The sequence below is a fragment of the Physeter macrocephalus genome, chromosome 9 (assembly GCF_002837175.3).
Source record: "Physeter macrocephalus isolate SW-GA chromosome 9, ASM283717v5, whole genome shotgun sequence".
Classification (NCBI taxonomy): domain Eukaryota; kingdom Metazoa; phylum Chordata; class Mammalia; order Artiodactyla; family Physeteridae; genus Physeter; species Physeter macrocephalus.
This window is the reverse complement of record NC_041222.1, coordinates 17699206-17714359: the sequence shown is the minus strand read 5'-3', so window position 1 is coordinate 17714359 and position 15154 is coordinate 17699206. Positions and strand designations below refer to the sequence as shown.

The 15154-nt window shown below is 43.3% G+C and overlaps 1 protein-coding gene across 11 annotated transcripts in view; it reads left to right on the top strand.

Moving 5' to 3' along the window:
* ZNF462 (zinc finger protein 462) overlaps positions 1 to 12948 on the top strand; it is a 161923-nt gene extending 148975 nt beyond the window's left edge. For 8 of the 11 annotated variants that reach the window (XM_024126149.3, XM_007102431.4, XM_028493708.2 and 5 more), the window contains 3 exons: positions 4323 to 4455; positions 9173 to 9296; positions 10391 to 12926. In XM_024126149.3, coding sequence (XP_023981917.1) covers positions 4323 to 4455; positions 9173 to 9296; positions 10391 to 10598 — 465 coding nt within the window. In that variant the 3' untranslated portion in view covers positions 10599 to 12926. Of the gene's footprint in view, positions 1 to 4322; positions 4456 to 9172; positions 9297 to 9578; positions 9725 to 10390 lie in introns of all 11 variants that reach the window. The other 3 variants (XR_003681164.2, XM_055087049.1, XM_028493709.2) reach the window with 3 other exon arrangements.
* The last annotated feature ends 2206 nt before the right edge of the window (positions 12949 to 15154 follow it).

Genomic DNA, 15154 nt, shown 5'->3' with positions numbered 1-15154 from the left:
CCACTAGCTATCTATTTTGCGTTTGGTAGTGTATATATGTCCATGCCACTCTCTCACTTTGTCACAGCTTACCCTTCCCCCTCCCCATATCCTCAAGTCCATGCTGTAGTAGGTCTGTGTCTTTATTCCCAACTTACCTCTACGTTCTTCATTTAGGTCGTTGGATTTTAAATGAGTTTTTTCTGTTTTCTAGTTTTTCTTTGTAAACATTTATAGTACAGAAAAATATAATAAATGAAAATGCAGACACCCAGTATCCAAGAGGTGAGAACCATGCCTGCTCTAATCTGGACACTGCGCTGGCCAGTGCAGATCTGGCTGTGAATAAGCTGCAGGGTGTTTGTCTTCATGGAGTTTGCAGTTCTGTTGGGGAGGCAGGCCAGAAACAGTTAATTTCTGAGGGTTTTTTTAATCGCACCATTGTTGATTTACAATGTTTGTTAGTTTCGGATGTACAGCAAAGTGATTCAGTTCTACACACATATATAGGTTATTACAAGGTATTGAATCTAGTTCCCTGGGCTGTACAGTCACTGAGTTATGAAAGGGGAGGGGAGGGTGCTGTGGAAGCCTAGAGCAAGGATATTTAACCCAGGAGGTATTGAGGGAAGGTCCCCCAGATACAGTGACATTGGAGTGAGGCTGGAAGGCTGAGGAGACACCATGTGAGTGAGGCAGGCTTGAGAGAATTTCACACAGAGGACATAGCCTCTGCGGAGAGAGGCACAAAGTCAAGAGCTTGGCCTGTTCCAGGGACCTCAATAAGCTCAGGGTGGTGGGAGCAAAGGGCAGTCAGTGTGAGGGCGAGGTGGGCCAGGGGGTAAGATGATAGTCGGGGGACATGTAAAGCCCAGTAAGAAATTGGGGTTTCATCCTCAGGGCAAGTGGAGTCTGACATGAGCAGATTTAATTTTTTTTTTTTTAAATCAGACCGCCCTGGAGGTTAGATGCAAGAGGTGGTGAGAATGGACACTGGGAAACCAGCAGGGAGGGAGGGAAGGGGCTTGCAATAATACAGGAAAGAGATGGTGGCTCAGAAGTGCAGCAAGGTGTCTTCCTTTTGTATGAAGATTAATCCTGGATTGCTGGTTTGGAGATTTAAAGTATAGTAAGAACTCCTCAACCCTATAAAGAGTTTTTAATTTAAAATCTTCTACTAATTACATAGCAAAATTTTTCATTTTTATTTTTAAACAAAGATATTAGAAATCTTCAGGACAAATAAATCCTCGGTGAGCCCTGGGTGAACGTTATACCATGAAAATGTCATGTACTCATAAAACTGTGCAGAATCCAAAATGCTAACAGTTTTCCTGTAAAAGGAAAAGAAACAGGAAGGAGGAAAAGAAAAAATAACATTTGGTTTGGTGACAGATCTCCTTCTGTCACTGTGAGTTCCTTGATAGGCACAGGGCCTGGCATACAGCAGGGGCCCTGGGAGTCCTAAATGAATGAATGAATGCAAACTGCTGGATTAAAGATGTTGGAGGATTGTTTTTTGGCCTTTCTTGGTTTCATTTTTTTTGTTTCCTGGCAGCGCCCCCCTATCCTGCCCCTTCTACATGCTTATAGTTGCCCTGGCTGAAGCAGGGAGAAAGCTATTGGAAAAGGCTGCCTTTTAAAGTACTGATCATTTCAAAATATTGTTTCTTTGCATATTTTGAAATTAGGCCAGTTGGAATCTTGCCTCCTTTTCCTGAAAAAAACTGGCAACCCAGAAAACTTTTATTCACATATTTGTCATAAATGCTATTTGATTAAAATGTAGACTTTGTGGTGAAACATAACTTCATAAATATGCACTTACGATACTTATACATGTTTCCAAAAGCCAAAATCGGAAAAGGCCACATTCCCAGAAAGGGGAAGGAAACCACAATTTGGTGAACTATTTTTTAATTTTATTTATTATTGTTATTTTTTTTTGCGGTACGCGGTCCTCTCACTGTTGTGACCTCTCCCGCTGCGGAGCACAGGCTCCAGACGCGCAAGCTCAGCGGCCATGGCTCACGGGCCCAGCCGCTCCGCGGCATGCGGGATCCTCCCGGACCGGGGCACGAACCCGTGTGCCCTGCATCGGCAGGCGGACTCTCAACCACTGCGCCACCAGGGAAGCCCTAGTGAACTATTTATTGTGTTTCAGATACTGTGCTGGCCCCCTTTTACAAACAAGGACACTGAGGACATTTATGTTCAGTAATTTGCCCGGAGTCTCGTGGTTCATGGCAAACCCGAAACTTGCGCTCAGGTCTGTCTGACTTCAAAGCTCCTGTTCCTGGTGCCCTCCGTTTTTGCTTCTGTGTTATAAATTTTAAAAAATCTATATAGGTCGGTAGGAGTGAGGATAGTAAATAGATAAAGCCCTAATTAGGAAGGTACTTTGTGCAAAAGTTCTTTGCCGGCTGATACTGTGAGCTCAGAGAGGAAGAAAGAGGAAGAAAGATTCTAACTTGACTTCCTCCTCTTCACCTTAGTCTATGCATTTTTAAAACTTTTTTTCTTGAGCAAAACAGGAATTTGCTTTCTCTGAGGGTTTAATGCTGAGATTGACGAAGAGGTCTCTTCCACCCTCATGCTGAGTTGTTTTCCAAGTCAACTGATTTCATGGATTTCATTCAATGGATTGTTTCTCTTGCTTTCAGAGAGCTTTCATCCCGAGTGTTCTTGCTCCTTTTCAACGCGGCCAACCCCCAACATGATGTTATGGGGGCAGTATTAAGCTTTTTCACAGGACTGTCTGTTGGCCCTGATGCTCTGAGGCTCTTTCTCTCGCATTTGTCACAGTTGATGATGATGTTTCCATCTGCTAGGCATATGGAATTGGTGGTGCTCAGCACATCTTTGTTCCAGGCTGGTCCCAGGGATTTTTTTTTTTTTTTTTTTTTTTTTTTTGCGTTACGCGGGCCTCCCACTGCTGTGGCCTCTCCCGTTGCGGAGCACAGGCTCCGGACGTGCAGGCTCAGCGGCCATGGCTCACGGGCCCAGCCGCTCCGCGGCCTGTGGGATCTTCCCGGCCCGGGGCACGAACCCGTGTCCCCTGCATCGGCAGGTGGAATCGCAACCACTGCGCCACCAGGGAAGCCCCCAGGGAATATTTTGGAACTGTCTTGTAAATTTTCCCTATCTTCTCCTGCGCCCTCATTACGCTCTATCTCTCCTGTAGCAGGTATGGAAATCTGCCTTGGAGTCTCATTAATGAATTCTGTCTTCCCTCCTCAACTAAACTCTGAGCCTCTGGAGGCCAGAACTGGGTCTTATTTATCTTCATGGGCCCCTTCCCTGGTCCCCACAGGGGAAGCACGGAACCCATCACTGTATTGGTTTGAGTCATTTTGTTGGCTAGACTCCTGTGCTGTCATTGCTGATAATTCTACACATGCAACTGAAGAAGTTCTGAAAATAGATTAATTGAAGACGTTGCATTTTGTACTACCATTGACATGAGAACCCCAAACAGAAAACTCCTTATAGAGTTTTCTCAGAGTGGATTTTTATTTCTCTTGGATGATATTTTGAAGACAGTTTGGATTCCCACATTATTCTAACCTCGTTTTATGTAAACAAAAATCAGCCATAGTTAACACTTTAAGAGGGTTTTTAGGGATTTGTCATCTAGATTTTTCTCAGATAATCCCCAGCTCTGATGAATAGGCTGTGGTCAGCTTCAGAAACAGTAGTAACACTAAACAGTACCAATATTGTCTTACATCTAAACTGGAGTTAGGAATCGAATAGCTGTCATTTGGTCAAAGCTAGGACAGCCCATAGCCCTCCAGGTTGATAGGTTTATGGTGGAAATGTTGTGACTCTCACTGCTAGTTTTCAGGTTACTTACAGAGTCACGTCACCTCCAGAAACATAACTTCATAAATATGCATGTATGACACTTCGTATGCATGTTTCCAAAAGCCAAAATCAGAAAAGGCCACATTCCTAGAAAGGGGAAGGAAACCACAATTTGGGTAGTTTACAGAAGGTACATCCTTGAATTCAACTCCCAAAAATGTTTATTGGACACCTATTCTACACCCCAGGCTTCACGATACTTTTGATTTTCTGCTGACGGTAGCTCACGTTTCTTACTGAATTTGGTAAGGAAGGTCCGGTGTTGACACTTGCGGTGAAAATGAATGTGGAAGTAAACGGCAGGTACACCTCTGAGAGAGTCAGCATGAAGAAAGGACCTCTTAGGCACTGGGGTTATTTGGTCCTGGCTCTAAAGGCACACCCACAGGAAAATGACGTTGGAAAGTTCTGTCCTCCGGGGAGAACCGCATTCAGTTGTGGTTTGTGATTCCACTGTCTGTTTGGGTCTTTTTCAGGTAAGCCGTAACTTTGAGCTGGTTGGACGAGTTAACTTGGATCAGCTGGAACAGATGAAGGGGAAGATGGAGAGCTCCAGCAGTGATGAGGAGGACAAGGAAGAAGAAATGAACAGCAAGGCTGATGACAGAGGTAGGTCCCTGCCCTGCCCTCTGAGCCCCAGCTGGCATCCAGCCCGGCTGTGCTGAGACAGAAGGGGAGGCAGAAGGTTGTTGTAGGGGTAACAGAAGGAATGGCCCCTCTTCGTTGAGTCGCAGAGCAGCCTGACTTAAGAAACACGCCAGGGGCTGTGTCTTGTAAACTAGTACCGGCTCTAGAAACTCCCAGGAAATACATTCGTTAAAAAATACGTGGCGATGATTGGTTTTGTATTCAGGAAGACTGGTATCTAGGGAATCTGCAGAATAAGGACAGACGGCAAGATGGATGGTCCTGTAAAAGCTACTGAGGAATGTAAATGAGCTTCCAATCGAACGCTTATTTAAAATTGCTTCTGCCGGGGTGTACGCTGCTAGGCTGTGGGGAGCTGCAGGGGGCTTGCGCTCTCTCCATGTGTCCTTCTGCACGGTCCTCCTCTTACCCCCCTTGCTACTGCTCTTGCTTTGTAAAGAGAGAGAGAGAGACCAGGGGCTTTTATTTGGCTGTGTTTACAGGGAAAGGTTTTGTGGTATTTTTGTACTAGTTTTCAACTTTCTGTGAGTCTATCATTATTTTCAAAGTGAAGTTTTTCAAAGTATATTTAGTTGTAGACATACGTGTACGTGATCCAGAGTTGGTATGCTATATTGCTCAACGTAGAATCTTGTGGAAAACCCAAGACTACACGTTAAAAGATATAGGTTGGGATATCTAACTTTAGTTATTGCAGATTTATCAAAAGCACGTGGATAACCTAGACCTGAGAAATACATGTGATAGACATCATCCCAGTGATGAGAAGAACGGTATTAGTTGCCATTACTGAGCATCATGATGTGCCAGGCCCAGTGCTGGTGGGTTTTATACCTTTTTTCCTTAATCTTACATGACGTTAGAGGGCTCTGCAGTTGGTCTGTCTGGATTTGGCTTCCAGTTCTAATACTTGTTGGTTCTATGACTTTGGGTAAATTATTTTACCTCCTTGTGCATTCATCATCCTAATTAACAACAACGTCACTTCCTAGGGTTGCGTAAATCTTAAATGAGCTAGCACACAAACGTTAGTCTAGTTCCTACGACGTAGTAACCAGCTAATAATAATGATAAAACCCTGCAATGTAGATGGTATTATTGCCATTTTTACAAATAGGGAAACAAAGGCCCGGGATACTTAAGAGCTTGTTCAAAGTTTAAAAAAAAAACAAAAAACAAAAACGAAACAAAACACACAAAAGCAAAACACTGGAGGTCGAGTCTGTCTTCTGGCTCCAAAGGCAAAATGTCTTTTACACTACATACCATCGCCCCTACCCTTTGGACAGCGGGATGTTCCTCACTGCAGGGAACCTGCCCCTGAATTCTTGTCAGTCCAGTGGCCCTTAGAGCCTCACTGGGAGGGGCACTTTGGCGGAGTTTCTTGGTCTTTCTTGCTTGGTCAGTCTGCAAGCCTAAGAAAGCCCACTTGGTGGCCACTTCCCCCTGAGGTTCTCCCTGTTCTTCTTCCTGACTTGCCCTGACTTCAGCCCCATCACCTCACCCACCATCTTTTACCTCTGCCGTAGTAGGAGACCACAGATTTGCTGCGTGGGGATCCAGTTTGGCTCCTGAACCCCCATGCCTGTGGTAAATGGATAAAATAGACCACCCACACCATAGACTGATTGCCCTTGTAATGTTACAACTTTTATTAGTAGGGGCTGCAGTAATCTGTTTCTTACAAGGAAAATGGCTGTGATCTGAGAAGCATGGTTTTTAAATCTTCTTTTCCTTTATTTATTTATTATTATTATTATTTTTTTAGCATTTCACAAATATGTTCTTAGTGATGAATCCTTTAACGTCTGTGCACTGTTTCCAGAGTTCTCTGGAAGAGGATGCTAGTGACAGAGGGTACACAGGCTCCTTTTCTTCATGGCGCTCTGTGCCCTACCGTTCCTCTCCAGGGAATGAATTATTCCTCATTGGGTACCACGACTTTTTAATCTCTAGAGCCGAGCACACGTGATTTTACAGGTTATAAGTATTGCAGAGGCAAGAACCCCTTTTAGTCCTCCCCTCCCCTGTGACGCCTCTAAAATAAAAGCGTAGACAATGAGAAGAAAAAGATGGCAGTTCGATGTGAGAGCACCAGGCACGTTCCCTTGCTTGTCCAGCTTGGCCGCCCCCTCGCACAGGCACTGTGGCATCAGACCAGCTCTGTTTGCCTGGAAAGAACTTCATGGTGTCTGATCGCCTGTCCCTGGAAAGTTTAGCATCCACATTCATGAGCCTTCACAGCATGGGAAAAAAAGTCTTGGGGTGGAGAAGCCTGTACTCCTCTCTCAGAGGGTGGGGGAATTACATGAGTCACTTCTAGTAACGTTAATGGGAATTACTAGCCAAAACCTTCCCGTACCCCTCGCCCCGCCCCCGATCCTTGAAAGAACAGCCTCCTTTGTCTCACTGCCTTTGAATCAGTTTTCCACCATCAGGTATATTCTTGCCAACCAGAAGAACCGGCACACAATAGCCTCGGGGTGTTTTTGCCAGACGTTCTGTCTTCCAGGAGTAGAGAGCGGGAGGTGGCTTTAGCACAGCTCTCGGGGCTAATGGAGAGCCATTTAATGTGTGACAGGTAATGACTGGCCTCCTCCTTTGAGGATGAAACAGCATGAGCCCTTGGAAAGAATAGGTGGCTGGTTTCACGTTTCCTAAGGGTAAGCGAGTGAGTGTGCCAGGAGCAGGCCCTGCGTTGGCAGTGTAGACGCTCATCGGGCGCTCAGTTCAGGGGGCTCATGTCCTTGGAGCTACCCCGTTCCCAGCGTCCTTTCCCAGCACGAGAACCAGGGAGGGGACTGACTGTGGCCACATTGCAGGTCCTGCCTCAGAAGGCAGCTCAGAGGGAATCTGAAAGAGAAGAAACCAGGCGTGAAGAAATCAACATGAACCCAAGCAGGACCCTCCCCACCCCCTCTCATTATGCAGCTGGGAGGAGTTAGGAAGGCATTCTGCTGATTTCTTGCCCAAGATAATCCCTGCTAAGGAATTAATGCGCAGGGCAGATGGTGCTGTCTCATTTCCAATGAAAAGAATCAAGGAAGATAGTCTGTGCAATTATTTTTAATGGCTTGTGTGGTGATCTTCTTAATTTGTGAGAAAATGTTTCATCTTTTGTTAAAACTGGCCCCATTCACAGAGCTCTTTGTGCTGAAGATGAAGGGAGCGTAGAGACACCTAGCCTGTTAACGTCATCCTGAGGATTTTTATCAGACGGAGTGTTTCAACCAGGAGACATCCTCCTGTAACTTCTTGTAGGTACAGACACACAGCGATCAGATACGCAGAGATGATCAACATTTCCCTGTGTGCTGCCCTCACTTTGCAGTGTGGCTGCAGAGCCGTCCAGGTCCTGCTATTTGTTATGCACGTAAAGATTTGGCCCTCTGTGGTATAATCAAAGACATATGGGCTTGGGACTCAGGATAACACAAAGACCATATAAGCTCTCATCTTTGAGTTTGCCAGGAGGAGTGGCCTGTAAACAATTAGCCAGCCAGTCCACGTTTATCAGACCACTCACGTGTGCCCAGGGCCATGGAGGAAATAAAACGACAGTCAACATTTGATGTTAACAACAGAGCTATCCAGAAATGTGTGCATATCCCCATGTTCAAGAATACACCAATTGGACTTCTCTGGTGGCTCAGTGGTTAAGAATCCGCCTGCCAACGCAGGGGACAAGGGTTCGAGCCCTGGTCCGGGAAGATACCACATGCCGCGGAGCAACTAAGCCCGTGCGCCACAACTACTGAGACTGTGCTCTAGAGCCCGTGAGCCACAACTACTGAGCCCGTGTGCCACAACTACTGAAGCCCGTGCACCTACAGCCCGTGCTCCGCAACAAGAGAAGCGACCTCAGTGAGAAGCCTGCGCACCGCAACGATGAGTAGCCCCTGCTCGCCGCAACTAGAGAAAGCCTGTATGCGGCAACGAAGACCCAAAACAGCACCACCCCCCCAAAAAAAAAAAAAAAAAAAAAAAGAATATACCGATTGAGGCATAGATGCCAGGCAGCTGGCCAGGAGCCCTTACTAGCTGAGGACACGCTTTCACATTCCGGCCTCCCTGATGCCCGGGACTCACTCCTGCTAGGTTCTTTGCTCACAGATCTCATTCAGTGCTCTTAGTCACCCTGGGAGGTGTTGATTCTGATATCCGTGGCAGGTGACCACCAGTCGTGAGTCCTCAGCCTTCCTTGGAATGTGTCGAAGCCTTGAGGTCTTACCACACTTTTCCTGGTCTGGTGCTTTTTTAGTGAGCGGAGATAAACTTGTGTCAAATAGAAAACAAATAGATGCTAAACTTGAGGCACTGATACAGAGCGTCACAGAAGGGAGAGATTTGATAGGGAAAAGAAAGCTTAGACGCCATTGGAATGAACAGAAGGGGTTCTTCAGGCAAGACAGACCCAGGTATGTGTGATGGAAGCAACTGGGAGGTGAGGAGAAGTGAGGACACCTGGGGCTCGGGAACCACAGGAACAGTTCTTGAGAGAGTTTCAAGAAATATCCTTTGGTGAAAAGCCAGTAGGAGAAGGAGTAAGGAATCTGGAAATTGGTTTCACTGAATGGCTTTGGGAGGGAAGGTAGGAGAGGAGGTTTCCTAATGGATGTTGACTTCTCTTCTTCCCGCTCCCCGGCACACAGGTAACACTTCTGCTTTCTCCTCACAGATCTGATGAGATTTTCTGACCGTGGGGCTGCTATCAACACTGAGAAGCGTTTTCCATGTGAATTTTGCGGACGGGCGTTTTCCCAGGGCTCTGAGTGGGAAAGGCACGTGCTGAGACACGGCATGTAAGTCCCATGAAGGCCTTCGCCCATCGTGCGAGGTGGCGGTTTCTCCTGACAATACATAGACCCCTCTGTGTCACACTTCCGGGCATGGGAGGAGAGGCAGTTGTAACGAACTGGGTTTCTACCTTTCCGCTGGTTTTTAAATGGTCACCCAGACACAAGTCAAAGGAGGAAAGATCATCTTTACGAATGACAGATCCCGCTCAAGCCCTCGTGTAGAAGTGTAGCGCTCTCTCCAGCCCGTGTCCCTTCAGCTTTCATTAGCATGACGTTCTCTGATAGAGCGTGGACCGGGGTCCAAAGATCTGGCTTCTGTTCCTGCCTCTGTGATGACTCATTCCCTGAGTGGCCTTGAACCTTCCCACGCACCTCTTGGTGCCTTCAATGCTCTGCCTCGGGGACAGAGCCCGCTTCTGCCTGCCTCCCAGGTAGGTGGGAGCATACCTGTAGAGCACTCATAAGATCCTTGAACATGAAATTGTCCCCTAGATAAGGCACTTAGAGCCCAGCAGACGCTGGGAGAACCTAGGAGTTGGTCCTTCCAGCAGAAAATGCCCAGAAACGTGAAGCATCTAAACTTCAGAGAATGTAACTAAGCTCCCCAGGACATGGGTCCCGTTTTCAGGTTTTTGCTTTTTGTTGTTTCTATGATTTGTTTCTGGACCTATCCATTAAATCTTTAATACCTGAGTTGCTCTTTTAGTCCGAATAAATATAGCAAATCTCCAAGCTTCTAGGTTCCTCTGATGGGTCTGAGCATAAGGCAGTTCTTGCTATGACCGCTTATGATTTATATTGTTCCCAGTACAGGAGGGAACATAAAATAATTATGTTGATCTGGAACCAAAGCATGGTGTAATCAAAACATAGTATGATAATGGATATTTTTATAGGTTCAACTTTTTGATAAGATACCAGAAATATATGACCTAAGCATAACAGGTAGCAAGGATAAATCACTCACAGTTCAGTCATACTTGTAAGACCCCAAGACCTTTTTAGGATCAGAGAAAGAAGGACATGAATGTTTTTTGTTTAACTAGAAATATATATATATATATACTCACCCTTCACTACCATGAATGTTTTTCCAGGGCGTTGAATGACACCAAGCAGGTGAGCCGAGAAGAAATCCACCTGAAAGATAGCATGGAGGACAGTATTAAGGTGCCCTCTATAGAGGAAAAGGAAGATGACGAAGCAATCGGGATAGACTTTTCCCTAAAGAATGAACCAGTAGCCATCTGTGTAGTAGCTGCTGACAAATCTCTCCTGGAGAATGCAGAGGCCAAAAAAGAATAAGCGTTTGGTGAAATTCTTAATCACCTCTTACTTGAACCGTGATGAAAAAAAGTGGGAGGGCCAGCTTGGGCTGAGAAGGGGGGGACAGAAAAGAGAAGACAGAACAAAGCTGCTTTTTAGGACTGAACAATCTATTTTCAAAGCACTGGTACCTGTGTGAGTGAGTATGTAAATTAAAGTTATTTAAATGGTTGGAATATGTGGCTCCTTTTCCATCACTACATCTTTCCTTCCGGATCTTCATCGTGGAAGTTTCAGTTGTTGCGGAATACGAAGCACCTCCCTTGCACATGTGTGCGCTATGGTGGTCTTGGACAGTATGTGGAAACAGAAGCTCCGTGACAGTAGAAGACTTCTCTTAGGGGAACAACTTTTTGACGCACAACTTTTGGTGCGTTTTTCTAGTTTTAATACGTTAAGCTTTTTCAAGACCTAACTGCAGCCGCTTTGGGAAAAAACAAACAAAAAAAAACACAAAAAACAAAACAAAAAAACTGCTTTGCATAAAACAGTCACCTGTTTCCTAGTACCTCAAACTTAACCAAGGGAATTCTCTGCATTTGTCAGTACTACCTGTCGTCATTGTGGTTAAATGTAGAGAGAACTGCTGGGCAAGATGGTGAATGGAGAAAAAAAAAAGAGTTTTAAAGAAAGGAACACAAATTGTGCTTAAAATCCCCACGTGGGTTTTATTTCTTAAAATACTGTGATTTTTTTAATTATTTTAGTAAAAAACAAAACAAAAAAAAGAAACAGACTTTAATTATTAGATAAATGTTTGTGAATTGTCATCCTTTATTCCAGGTAAGCTGTTTATTAGTGTTCAGCTATAATTTAGAATTTGGTAGATTTCATGTGACCTAATTTTAAGGTGACTGTGGAGTTTTGTTTGCCACACGTTTATCTTCTATCAATTTGAGTGTTACAAACACAGCACAATTCAGTTTTTCATATAAATTGTTTTTTTGTGTGTGTGTTATTGTTTTGATTTGGGGGCAAGGGAGATTTAGTTTTTTGTGAATAGGAACGTTTTTATTTTAAACATGGAAATAACAAAGAAGTTAACTTTCTTTCTTTTTTTTTTTTTTTTTTTTTTTTTTTTAATTTAACTGAAGAACCAAACTTTTGGCACAGCTATGCAGCTTGTGGGCCAGATGAGGAAGTCCTCTTCACCCTTTTGTTGCCGTCAAATTTTATACATTATCCGTCTCACACAAATAATTTGTTAGGATGGGCTGGCTTTTGTGTGTGATTTTAAATCTGTGTTCTGTTTTTGTTTGTATTGTGTTTTTGGGGGGTGGGGGGGATTCTCATTTATTTTGCGGGACAAGGGGATGTGCTCGAATCCCATCCCTTTGGTGAGAGTGTTCACAAAATACTTATATCCTACAAGGAGCCTGGAGAACTACTTTTTTTTTTTTTCTTTAATCTAGCTGCCAGCTGCTCTGTTTCCCCATATTAGCTTTTTCAGGAGGGAGCAGCTTAGACTAAATCTAAGTCTACATTTATAATACGTTCTGATTGTGAACAAAGGGTTTCGTTCCAAAAAGTAGAACTTTCCTTGAATCTTAGGTTTTAGAAGCCTGTGTGCGTGTGAGCTTGGATGTGTGCGTGAGCGTGTGTGTGTATGTGTGTGAGTCCTTTGGTTTTCATGTTTTGTTTTTTTTTTTTTAACTTGGAAGGGTTGGGGGAGGGGGGGAGAAAGGGAAGGGGAATTGCTGAGATGACAGTGTCCCACACAGCTTCAAATAAAATCCATGGAAAGATATTGCATTTGTGGAATAAGTGCTTACTTGAAAAGCATGTTGTTCTTTTACTTTCTTGCTGTTAAGAATTTTTATTTGTAGGGCGTTTGTTTTAATTTAATTTTTTTTTTTAGGGATGGGGGCCATCATGTGGAATCCAGAAAAAAGGGAAAGTGTGAACTATCTAGACAAAGATTCATTTTGTGTCCATATTTGTTTTTAATTGGCCTCATTTCAAATGTACTAAACAGTTCCATACCTGGATTGGGTGTTTGTAATGGTTACCAAAAAACAAACAAAAAAAAGAAAAAAAAGAAAGAAAAAAAGAAAAAAAAAAGAAAATATTTGTGACATGCTTTTATCACTACTTTATTTTTCAAATAACATGTAAATATTGTAATCCATTGGATTTTGTTTTGCTAACCTGTTAATAAAAATATGGGACCATTATCCTTTTAACAAGGCTAGAATGTCATTTTTTTTTTCTTTTTTCAAACATATACCTGATATTTTGTGGCCGCACATTTTGGATGCATTATTATAATTCTGTTGACTGTAATGACATAGAATTTACAACATTTTTTTGTTTAATTTATACAGAGGACATTTTTTTTCAGAGCTTGAGAGAAGAAAATAAATAGCAAAATGAAAACCTATTGACTCCAATAAAGTCAGTATTTCCCAGTACTTGATAAAAGATAGGGAGATCCTGAGTTCTTGAAGCCAAGGGTTTAAAAAACAACAAAAAACACACAAGTAGGTTATTCAAAGTTGTTTGCAACATACATTTTGTAATGAAATGTGAGAAATTAATAAAGAATTTTTTTCACATGTGTCTATGTGCATCTGTTGTAAATCATTTACAGATACGACTACAGATATGAAGTGTAGAAATTATATAGCATTGCCTTTCAATGCATGTACATGAGAGATATTTCAAGCCATTAAATCTAAACCGTTATGAAAAGCAAAGGTAAATTTAAGGTGAGGTGTGAGCTAGGATTTTAAAATTAATATTTCTGCATCAGCTATTTATAACCAACTGGGGAAATTTTATGGAGGGAATGTTTTCCATCAAAAATGTTAAAGTGGTGTATGAAGCTTCAGAAGGAGGAAATGCCAGTGACTGAACATCATCTGGGGACCCTGAACCCGTGAGCACATTTTCCTCTAACTGCGAGTCACAGCCACTGCCACGAACTATCTTACTACGCATCCTGCACCGGTAATTATCATCATTAATTTATTCTTTGAGCTACCCTGTTATAAATCAAAGGAAAAATTAATAGTCATGAAACGTGGAAGAAGGATAAATTAAAATCAACAGCACTGATTTTTTTTTGCCCTTTTTTTTTTTTTTTTTTTTTGCGGTACGCGGGCCTCCCACTGTTGTGGCCTCTCCCGTTGCGGAGCACAGGTTCCGGACGTGCAGGCTCAGCGGCCATGGCTCACGGGCCCAGCCGCTCCACAGCATGTGGGATCTTCCCGGACTGGGGCACGAACCTGTGTCCCCTGCATCGGCAGGCGGACTCTCAACCACTGCGCCACCAGGGAACAGTTATACATATACATATGTTCCCATAGCTCTTCCCTCTTGCGTCTCCCTCCCTCCCACCCTCCCTATCCCACCCCTGTAGGTGGTCACAAAGCACCAAGCTGATCTCCCTGTGCTATGCGGCTACTTCCCACTAGCCATCTATTTTACGTTTGGTAGTGTATATATATCCATGACACTCTCTCACTTGGTCCCAGCTTACCCTTTCCCCTCCTCGTATCCTCAAGTCCATTCTCTAGTAGGTCTGCATCTTTATTTCCATCTTGCCCCTAGGTTCTTCATGACCATTTTTTTTCTTTTTAGATTCCATATATATGTGTTAGCATACGGTATTTGTTTTTCTCTTTCTGACTTACTTCACTCTGTATGACAGTCTCTAGATGAATCCACGTCTCTACAAATGACCCAATTTCGTTCTTTTTATGGCTGAGTAATATTCCATTGTATATATGTACCACATCTTCTTTATCCATTTGTCTGTCGATGGGCATTTAGGTTGCTTCCATGTCCTGCCTATTGTAAATAGAGCTGCAGTGAACATTGTGGTACATGACTCTTTTTGAATTATGGTTTTCTCAGGGTATATGCCCAGGAGTGGGATTGCTGGGTCGTATGGTAGTTCTATTTTTAGTTTTTTAAGGACCATCCATACTGTTCTCCATAGTGGCTGTCTCAATTTACATTCCCATCAACAGTGCAAAAGGGGTTCCCTTTTCTCCACACCCTTTCCAGCATTTATTGTTTGTAGATTTTTTGATGATGGCCATTCTGACCGGTGTGAGATGATATCTCATTGTAGTTTTGATTTGCATTTCTCTATTGATTAATGATGTTGAGCATTCTTTCATGTGTCTGTTGGCAATCTGTATATCTTCTTTGGAGAAATGTCTATTTAGGTCTTCGGCCCATTCTTGGATTGGGTTGTCTGTTTTTTTAATGTTGAGCTGCATGAGCTGTTTGTAAATTTTGGAGATAAATCCTTTGTCAGTTGCTTCATTTGCAAATATTTTCTCCCATTCTGAGGGTTGTCTTTTCATCTTGTTTATAGTTTCCTTTGCTGCGCAAAAGCTGTTAAGTTTCATTAGGTCCCATTTATTTTTCTTTTTATTTCCATTTCTCCAGGAGGTGGGTCAAAAAGGATTTTTTGTCTTTTAATATGATCTTTTTATTGATGAATTCAAACTACTTTAGCTTTTTTTTTTTTTTTTTTTTTTTTTTGGCGGTACGCGGGCCTCTCACTGCTGTGGCCTCTCCTG